Raw genomic sequence first — 10,351 nt, 5'->3', positions numbered from 1 at the left:
CAGAGCCGCAAGCAGCCGCTTCCCGCTGCGTCGGTCCTGGACTGCAGCTGGCTGGCAGCGAGGGCAACAAGCAGCGGCATCTTGGAGCGCCTTTTTTCGCGAGTGCCCTTTCATCTCGCTCTGCCCGTTTCTGTCTCTTACCTGCAGCCTCTCCTTCTCCCACCACTCCACCCACCTTGTCATTTCTCCTTTCCCTCCCTCCTCTTACCATTTTCTGGGGTGGTCTTTTTTTGTGTGTGTTTTCCCTGTCCTCTTTCTTCTTCCCCCATCCTGTTCATTTTTGGACCCTCTTCATCTAGTGCCTGTTAATTTCTTCATTTCTTCATTTCTTCTGATTTTTTCCCCTTGGACTTTGCCTTGTCATGTCAAAATGGAAGTCAGGCATGACTGGCTCTCCTCATCCCCCCATGAGGGCTTCGAGCAGATGAGGCTGAAGAGCAGACCCAGGGAGCCTTCCCCAAGCCTCACCAGAGTAGGTGCGAACTTCTACAGCACTGTCAAGCAGCAGGACTACAGTGCCAGTGTCTGGCTGAGAAGGAAAGACAAACTGGAGCACGTAAGCCAGTTTCTATTTCACGTCCTTTTTTTCTTCGTAGACCTGTCTGGGTAATCTGTTAGGCAACCTCTCTACCAGCTTGGACTCCAGAAGGAAGGTGGTGCTCTAGTAATTGGACATGGCTTTCCCAAATGGTAGAGAAAGGAGCTACCAAAAGGTCCCAGGCTGGTCAAATCTGAGATAAATAGGATGTCAATACTGTAACCAAACCACATGCAAGTCTCTTCCTAACTGGAAATATTTTTAATGTTCTTGGTTTATTTGTTCTTTGATTCCTGCAAATTCAGCACTGATGTGGGAGGAGAAAGACTAGAATGGTGCAGATGGACGTTAGAGCATTTATCTCACAGTGATTATAGTGTAGGTCTGTAATTCCTAAAAGAAAATAACTCTTTTTAAATTCTAGCTCTGATTTCCTTTCATCCCCCTCAGCTCATTCTTCTTCATGCATGGGACTTTGAAAATATTCCATCTGTAAGGTAGAGGAGATTTCCTTTAAGACATATATTCCTGCAGCAGTAATACATGACTTAACAAAGTGTGTTTGGGACCACAACAGAATTGATACTGTTGATAGCTCTAGTGAATATTTTATGAGAATTTAAGGTGCTTCTAAGTGTTTTAGTCTTGGATGATGTTTGAAAGCATTTTTTGTGTTACTTCTAACATAAAGGAAATGGGTTGAGATGACCTGCATACTGTGTAAGAGTTTTCTGAATAGCTTACTAGATGAAACCCATTGTTACACTGTACAGTACAATGAAAACAGGAAAGTAGCTGCATTTACAGGGATGCAGAAGAATGTGGATGGGTTTGCATAATGCAACAGTCTGCCATTCTTTACAGTAGTGAGTAATTTGTGATCACAGTCGCATTGATTTCAAGATGCATAGAAAAACATTTTTTTGTGATAGAGCCACCTGAAGTCTCTTTGCGTAGGAATGGTCTTATTACAAGCATTTCATTACATGAAAATCCTAGATGGCATAGTAGATTATTTTAAAGCTGAAAAAAGCTGAAAAAAGCTTCTCTGTCAACTAGTTTATGGAGTATTACCCTGCCTTCCCAGTAACCAACAGAGTATTTTATCTTTGTTAGTGAAATCTTAAACTTGAACTGTTTACATGTCTGAGGAAATGATGAGAACTGATTAACTGTTGGAAATATCACGTTTCAAATCTTGAGAAAGGTACTGAGTTATCTGCATTCTTACACATTTTTGTGGTTCTTCACACTAACAAGGCTTCACAGTAGTAAGCTTGTAAGCAGAGTATTCTCCCATTGTGAATCAAGAAGAAAGGTGAGTGACTTGTCTCAATACTGTAAAATGTAGAAAGCATAGAAGTCTGAGCTCTGTATTTTTGTAAAAAGGTTTTTGCTACCTGTACTTATATATATATATATGTAATCAAATGAATGATTATTAATTGTGGAAGGAGAATAATTTGTCAACAGTTTGATAGCTAGCTACTGTTTTGGTATCTGAATATTAGCATGTTCAAATATCTGTATTTTTAAATTGTACCACAGTATTAGCATGGACAAGAAAAATAGGCAATAATTTGTCTGAAGATTACAAATGCAGAGTATTTTGTGTGGTTTAGTCAGGATGTTTTTTTGTTTGTTTTGGTTGGTTGGCTGTTTTGGTTTGGTTTTGTTTTTTTTTTTTTTTGGATGAAGTCAGTGTTTTGTCACAATAGTAATCTCCAACAACCTTGCTGCATTGGTGTGAAGAGCTTTTTCCATAATCAGTCTGGTATGAATGCATGTTCTTCTGGGGGTTACCCTCTCACCTGATACAGCTATTTTTATTCCCAGATCCTATTTGAACAATGTAAAGAAAAAAATTGCAACATTGATATTTCTTTCTTGTCATGAAGTATTTGTTTCATTGACATTTATTGTGAATACCCTGCAATACATTAAATATGCCAATGATATATACGTGAAAACACTTTGTTACTTAAAGGTAACTGCATTACTTGTGGGTGTTGTAACAGGCTATTATGTAGCTCCCCCAAATGAATGTGAATAAAATATGTACTAATTTTTAGATTGTATTTTGCTCATATGGTTTTGAACCAAGGTTGTATTTTTTATTTTCAGATAAATCTTTGAGGGTTTTGAATCTTTTCTTGCCACAGAACTTATGTCTTGCACTCCACTCTTCCACTCAAAAGATAGACCAATTAGAGATGTATCATTTTGAATGGTATAGTCATTGACATATGATAGCTTATGGCCAGTATTGGATAATTAAGATATACATACCTCGTGAGGTAAATGGAGAACAAGAATAACATTTTATTGCAGCTCCTTCTGAGATAATAATGCTACTTAATACCTATAAAGAAAAAATAGAAGGAGTGAGCATTCATGGAGGCACTGATTTTGAAAGTATGTTACCATAAATTTGATGTTACATAGTGACAGATATAGGCAGAAGAAGGGTATATAGTAAGTCAAAATATGCATGAACAGATGTTGAACTTTTGAGATGTACTGTCTAGACTTCATGGAGGCCATTAGTTTTTGCTTCATTGAAATGATTTCTTAAATTGATTTCAGTGTAGTTGTAATAGGGATAAAATTGAGCCAGTATATTTTGTGTGCTACTTCCAGTAAGATCTTGTAGACCACAGAAGATACATAATGCTGTCTTTTGTTAAAGTGAGTAGCATGATTTATTAATGTGTGACACTTCTTATTAATCCATATATACTTTTAGGAACTAGAAAAGGTCTTCTGAAACCAGTTTTTATCAATTTTTTTGTTTATATATTAAAAAAAATCTCAAATACACAAGCAGGTTGTTTCTAGATTTCAAAACTGTAACAAAATTGTGGGTTTTTTGTTTTTTTTTTTAGTTTGTTTGGTTGGGGTTTTTTTTGGAACATCTCAATTTGTACAGTGTAGTAAGGTGGTTCAAATAGTCAGCTGTTGCCATGTCTCTTCTAGAAGCACAGAACAAGTTCAGATGCACAAATATGATACAGTTTCTTTAGAACTGTTCAATATTTAATTATTGGCTGACCATAGAGGAACTAAAAACCTGGAATGTATTGCCAGTGTCTTGCTAATTGATTGTTCTTCAAATGGATCCTAATACAGTGTGTCTCCTCATGGGTAAACTTGTTTATGTGAATTATCTTTTTCCAAGTGGCTGTTACACAATTGTACCATGCAAGATCTGAACATAACTCAACCATGCTCTTTTGTGAAATCAGATGCTGTATTTAAGACAACTGGATCTGCTGTAGCATGTGTAAAGATAGGCCATTGAGGAGTTTTTGTTGAAATGAGGCCTCACTGTATATGTGTGCTGTAGCTGATGTGTCAAAGAGCCATACTTTTAATGGAGGAAATTAATAGAAGTGTGAGGAATTCTCACATTGCAAATATGACCACAGTGATGCTGCAAACCTGTGAAATTCTTATAATTGAGATTGTTCAGATTCTATGTGTCTGCTTCACCTAGTTCCTCATGCCTTTTTGGGAAGTTCTTCGGGTGATACTGGAAGTGTTGGAGTGAAAACCATTGTATAAGTATTGTTAAAGTCTCCTTTGCATAGTGTTGTGGGGTTTGTCTTTGTATTGCCTTTTTTTTTAAACGGAATGTGAATTGATTAAAAGGAAAGGAAGGAGGAGACAGGGATAGAAAGAAAGAGTAGCTAACCTGATAGTCTTTAGTTGGTGGGAGTTACCCTATGTCTGGTTTCATTTACAACAGTTCTCCATCACGTCGTGTATCCCTCGGTAATGACAAGTACTGTCTAACTTCTTTTGTAGTATTTCAGTAAAGAAATGTAGAGAACTTAATTTTAAATAACCAAAATGTTTTTAAAAAGCAGGATAGTGTTTTCTGTAAGATACAATAGATATCTTCAAACGTATATTCTATTTTATAACAAATTCAGGTATTCTTTCTCTAAGGTGTAGTAATAGCCTTTTTCTAAGAAATTTAAAATTAAATTAATTATGTTAAAACATTTTAAATTCTGTGTTTTAAGAAGCTGCTTCAAGTCTAAAACTGTTGGGGAGGTTTCTTAAAAGATGGTTTACATGCTTTAAAAATAAAAGGTTTTTTGTATTACTAGTTGACATTGTTAAAATGAGAAAGTATAACCTTATTTTTTCAAGTGCTGTGACAGTCCTTCTATGTCTGTAACACTTTGTAGCCTGAGTGGACAATTAAGTTGCTTGCAATCTGTCCACAGTTCTTGGGAACTAGACTAGATTATCTGAGGATGTATTTAGATTAGGGAATAGGTACATATCAGCCGTACGTATCCCCTAATCAGCCAAACTGGGGACCTGTGCTGCTGGTTGCTTGTGACCTCTATGCCCACGTTTCTAGAACAGAGAAACAATGAAGTGTACCTAGGTGTTATTGTATCTGGTGGGGATGCAGCTGAGCCAGTTCTAGAGAACTGAGGCATCCCCAGATTCACCTGTCTTTAGCCTTATAAAGGAATCCAGATAGCCTGCAGTTCCCCCAAAGTGACTTAGATGACCACAAGAAGCTCAGTATTTATCTACTGTGCCTTAGTGGACAGAAGGGCCATGTGGCTAAGTGAAGAAATATGTGTGGGGAGTTAGGAGACCCTCAGAAGTTCAAGAGGAGAAGAGGAGCAAATGACTTGTTAGTGCTAATGAGGTTTATTAATTTAATTGGAAAATAATTTGTATTGGGTCACAAAATTATTCTTTTTTTTTTTTCTTTTTTGGTATGCTTATCCATCAAAACTTAGTCTGATTTTAAAAAAACTAATTGTTTTTAAGGTTTGTTCTTCAAAATTATTTCACTTTTATAACGGCTTTCCACATATAGCATAGGATTTGAGTATTTTTTTTATATGTATTTGGCTTCTTTTGTTTCGATCAATGCCTTATGCAATCTGACTGTATGGATAATATCTACCCCTGAACAGAGAAATATTAGAGTGGTATTTTTAGTAATACTTCATTGGCTTGGTCTCTGAAGACAGAGACAAATTTACCATTTTTTCCACTTTTGCACAGCTATATACCTCCTTCTCTATGTGCAGTATTTGTAGGTGGATACATTTGTGCATTTTATTGCTTTTTCTTATTAAAACAAGGAATTTTTAAAAGCTCAGTAAGTTTGATTTCTAACTATGTGGTGCCAACAGAATCAGCAGATTATTTTATAATTCATATAGTTGCTGCAGCTCATAAATACTAGTAATTATATTCTAATTTTTGTTCCTATTTGTATTTCTCTATTTACAGCTGCAACGAGATGTTTAATAGAATTTAAAAAAAAAGCTAGTGTGTTTGAGAATTGCTGCTACAAAACAAATAGTGATTCAAGTAATTCTTGTCATTCTGTCAGTCTTGGATTTCCCCAAGGCATCTTGAACTGTTTAGAGCAGGACCAAATGTGGATCAGTGCTGAGACAGTGATCATGACCATTTTACATTTCATGTTACTGTTGTTTCTGTAATAAAGGGATATTTACTTGGTTCTTGATTTTCTAACTTAATTCTTTAAAAGCTATTCTAGTATATGCTATACAAAGCCTATCATAAGCAGATGTGTTCTTGTTTTGAAACACATAAATGGGTAAAACTAATGTAATGTGGCAAGTCTCACTAGTGCTTTTTGTGTCACAGAAGTTGTGTTGTTGCCCATTAAATTCCCTGATTGATCCTTTCTAGGCAGGAGCTTTTTAATAACGGAATTTGTGTTTGCTGACTAAACTTCAGGAGTTACCTCAGCTGAACTCAGGGGAATGGTGTTAAAGGTGACAGTGATTTGAATGCTACTTCATCAATGCAGTTTGTGCATGTTTGTTTGCTCTTGTTCCAAAGCAATGGCAAAGTCTCTAGTGACTTCACTTCTATGGATTTAAGTTGTATGTGAGCTCCATGCTCAAATGTCATGGGTTTGGGGCAAAGAAGCAAGTCCAATATATGGTGTTAGGCAGTTGGAGGGAAAATCTGTCTTGAAGTGCTTACCTTTTCTTGAGCTTTAAGTCTCTGTATCATCAGGCTAGTTGCTTGATACAGTATTTCACAACTATTTTCAGAACGGGAAAATCTGTAAGAGGCTATGGGAAGGACAGAAGACATTGCAGTGTAACAAATGGGTAATAAGAAACTGCAAGGTGTATGTGAGCATAGAAAAAATTATATAGATCCCATTGCCCACCCTTAAGGTGTTTCAGAATGGTGAACACAGAAGGAAATCTGACAGTTATATTCGAAACTTCAGTTATCTGTGAAGATTAATGAATGGACACCTAAAGAAAACTCAGTAAAGCAAAGCTACAAGTGAAGTTATTTCTCTGCTTCTGATTGCAATACTTCTGTTTCTCATTGCAAAGTGTAGGTGAAGAAAATGCCTGTCATGCTGAAAATCAAATCAAAGCTGAAACAGAATATGATCTCCATTTAGTGACAACAGACTGGTTTGTGCTCATTTAAGTAGAAATGTGCATGTGTTTTAATGACAATAATTGGAAAAAAACCCCAACCTGTTACCTTTTATGGAACATTAAGTAGGTGAGCAAATACAAGAATGTGTATAGATGTGACTGGTGACAACAATCAAGGTTAAGGTACTTGTCAAGTTACAGTATTTCCACGTATTTGTTTATTGGGGAGAAACCACAAGCAACTAGAAAGGCTTTTGTTGCTAAAACACTAAGAAAAAACCTTCAGCACAGTGTCCAGTTCTGGGCCCCTCAGTTTAGGAAAGATGTTGAATTACTGGAGCATGTCCAGAGAAGGGCAACGAGGCTGGTGAGAGGTCTCGAGCACAAGCCCTATGAGGAGAGGCTGAGGGAGCTGGGACTGTTTAGCCTGGAGAAGGGGAGGCTCAGGGGTGACCTCATTGCTGTCTACAGCTACCTGAAGGGAGGTTGTAGCCAGGAGGGGGTTGGTCTCTTCTCCCAGGTAACCAGCACCAGAACAAGAGGACACAGTCTCAAGCTGCGCCAGGGGAGGTTTAGGCTGGAGGTGAGGAGAAAGTTCTTCACAGAGAGAGTGGTTGGCCATTGGAATGTGCTGCCCAGGGAAGTGGTGGAGTCACCATCCCTGGAGGTGTTCAAGACGGGATTGGACGTGGCACTTGGTGACATGGTTTAGATAGTCATGAGGTGTAGGGTGACAGGTTGGACTTTGAGGTCTCTTCCAACCTTCTTGATTCTATGATTCTATGAATATAAAGAAATTCTGAAACAGCATCTTTCCTGTGTCTTTCTGGTGGCTGCTGGCAGAAGTTGGCCTATAGCGTTTTCATGGGCAGTGATAAAACAGACAGCATACATTAGGTTGGGATGATGAGTGGAGTGGAATAAGTTTGGGCTAAGATGCTGTCAGTTTGCTCTAGGACCTGAACTGCACTAAGAGCCTATGCAGCACAATGAATGGGTGCTTTCCTGTCTTTATAAGCATAAGTGGATGTGCATTTGTAACCCTGTGCTGTCCATTCGCTATTACCTTCTGGAATAAAGTGGTTCAAAGGTTTCAAATCAATGGGTTGGCTGAGGTAGCAATTGCACTTTTTCCTTTTTCCTCTAAATCAGTATGGGCAGTAACTTTTTCCTGCTTATTAAGAATTGTATGATGGCCTGCAGCAGTCTGTTTAGTTCTATACATTCTAATGCCAAAGATAGGCAATCTCAGCATGAGTGAACAGTGTGCTGCAGCACCAAAGAATGCCAACAGGATGCTGGCTTGCATCAGCAAGGGCATTACCAGCAGAGATGAAGAAGTCTTTGTCCCATTCTACTCAGTGCTTGTCAGGCCACACCTGGATTACTGTGTGCAGTTTTGGTCTGCCATACAAAAGAGATGCAGACAGGCTAAAAAGCATGCTGAGAAGGGCCACGAGAATGATCAGAGGGCTGGAAGACCTGCCATGTGAGGAAAGGCTGAGAGAACCGGGTTTAGGGGAGACCTTCTTACCATATACCAGCACATAAAGAGTGGCTACCAGGATAACAGATACTCCCTTTTTACAAGGAGTCACATGGAAAAGACTAGGGGTAATGGGCACAAGTTGCTCCTGGGGAGATTCTAATTGGACTCCAGAAAAAAAATTTTCACAATGAGAATAGTTAGATATTGGAATAATCTCCCAAGAGAAGTAGTGGATTCCCCTACAGTGGACCATTTTAAGACTCAGCTTTAAACCACAGAATGACCTAGAAAAGTTGGACCAAATGATCCTTGGAGTCCCTTCCAACCGGACAGTCTGTGATTCACTGATACTGACCTTTGTGGTCTTTGATGCCTTATGGAAAAGTAGTTTCTTCATATTCAGCAGAACTTACAATACTTAGTTCTGGTAGGATAGTGAGGCTGTGCTTCACATAATTCAAACCTGACTTCCGTCACAGTTTGAAGTGCATGCTAAACCATGGAATTTCTTCATGTATCTTTTCATAGAAAACCAGTATGTTTCACGAAGAATTAACTTTTGCCATTAAAAGAAAAAAACAACCCCCCCCCAAAAAAAAAAATTAGAGTCATTGCATACAGTTCTCTGTATGTGCTGCTTAAAACAGTATGGGTGAAGTACATTTGAAGTATGTTCAGTACTGCATCTGTTGAATCTGTGATCTTTACATCCCTGAGAAAAGGAATCTTTTGAGTAAGTCCAGTTACATAAAGATTACATAGCTACTTTGGTTGGTGCAGTTGATGGGATGGTTCTAAGGAATCACAAGTTGAAAATGAATGGCTTAAGACAAGCAAATAAAAAAAACACAGATAAATTAAAGCCAAATAATCTTGAAATTGTTTGTAATTAGAAACTCTTTTTGGAGTGATTTGTTTGTAGACTGTGACATGCTATATCTGTGATTCTGAAGACTGATGGGTGCTTATTTGAGATGCTGTGAGCATCAAAAAATATCAGTATACCAAATGATTTTTCAGGCACTTACAGTGAGCCTGATTTGTTGTTTGAATAGCAACAACAGTTCCTTTGCATCTAGCATGAAACAAAGTCACTTAAGTGTTTTGGGAAATGTTACCTTTTGAACAAAGCAATTTTCCTTTGTGTGAGCTGCTGTCCCTGCAGACTTTTCTCTTGAACATGTGACAATCAGATAGGAGCTAACCTTTTCTGGTTTATTTTATCCCATTTTATACAGTATTAGTCTCTGAGCTTTGTTGTCATGACTTAGTTGCATCAAACTCATGCTGCTGGAAGCTGGAATGTGCCAGCTTGTATTCTCTGGTTGTGTGCTGTATGGTCTTAATGCACATCAACCTAAATCTATTTGTTTCTGCAACCATGTGACAGCTGAAGCCTTAGATGACTTTAAATTTCAATTTTTAAAAGATGTTTTGTTTTCTCTTCAATTTGTGCACTTTGTTCCCATAGTTTGTCTGTGTTGGGACTCTTCCAAACATTCTGTTTGGCTTTAAGTAACTGTTTCTTTATATCCAATTTTTATGACACAGCTGTTTCCCTTTTTACTTCTCAAGGTTGGATTTATCAACCCAAACCAAGGCCTTTGGGTTTTCTTTTTTTTTCCCCGTAATTTCATCTAATCAGTTATTTCATGATGCTTAATTTTAAAATAGTTTTTCATTATTCACTTGTCCCCACCCTGCTGCCCTGTCCTCTTGAACTTCTCTGACAAATCCACAGCCCTGTTCTGGTGTTGCATGCCACCTTTTGTGTTGCGTTTTGTGTAGAGCTCTCAGAGCAACCGCAGCAAGTGAAACATACATAGGATAGACAAAAGTACTCTTTTTGCCACCAGTGTGGCTTCATTTTTGTCAGGCAACAGCATATTCTTTCAGAGTCTTCTC

The 10,351-nt window shown here is 38.0% G+C and overlaps 1 protein-coding gene across 1 annotated transcript in view; it reads left to right on the top strand.

Annotated features, from left to right (window-relative positions):
* Positions 1-370: 370 nt before the first annotated feature.
* PLD5 (phospholipase D family member 5) overlaps positions 371-10,351 on the top strand; it is a 199,177-nt gene continuing 189,196 nt past the window's right edge. Inside the window, 2 exon segments of the mRNA XM_054397880.1 lie at positions 371-556; position 7,815. Of these exon segments, the coding sequence (XP_054253855.1) occupies positions 371-556; position 7,815 (187 nt within the window).

Source organism: Indicator indicator, chromosome 2 (assembly GCF_027791375.1).
Source record: "Indicator indicator isolate 239-I01 chromosome 2, UM_Iind_1.1, whole genome shotgun sequence".
Lineage (NCBI taxonomy): Eukaryota > Metazoa > Chordata > Aves > Piciformes > Indicatoridae > Indicator > Indicator indicator.
This window is presented reverse-complemented; position numbering and strand designations above follow the sequence as displayed.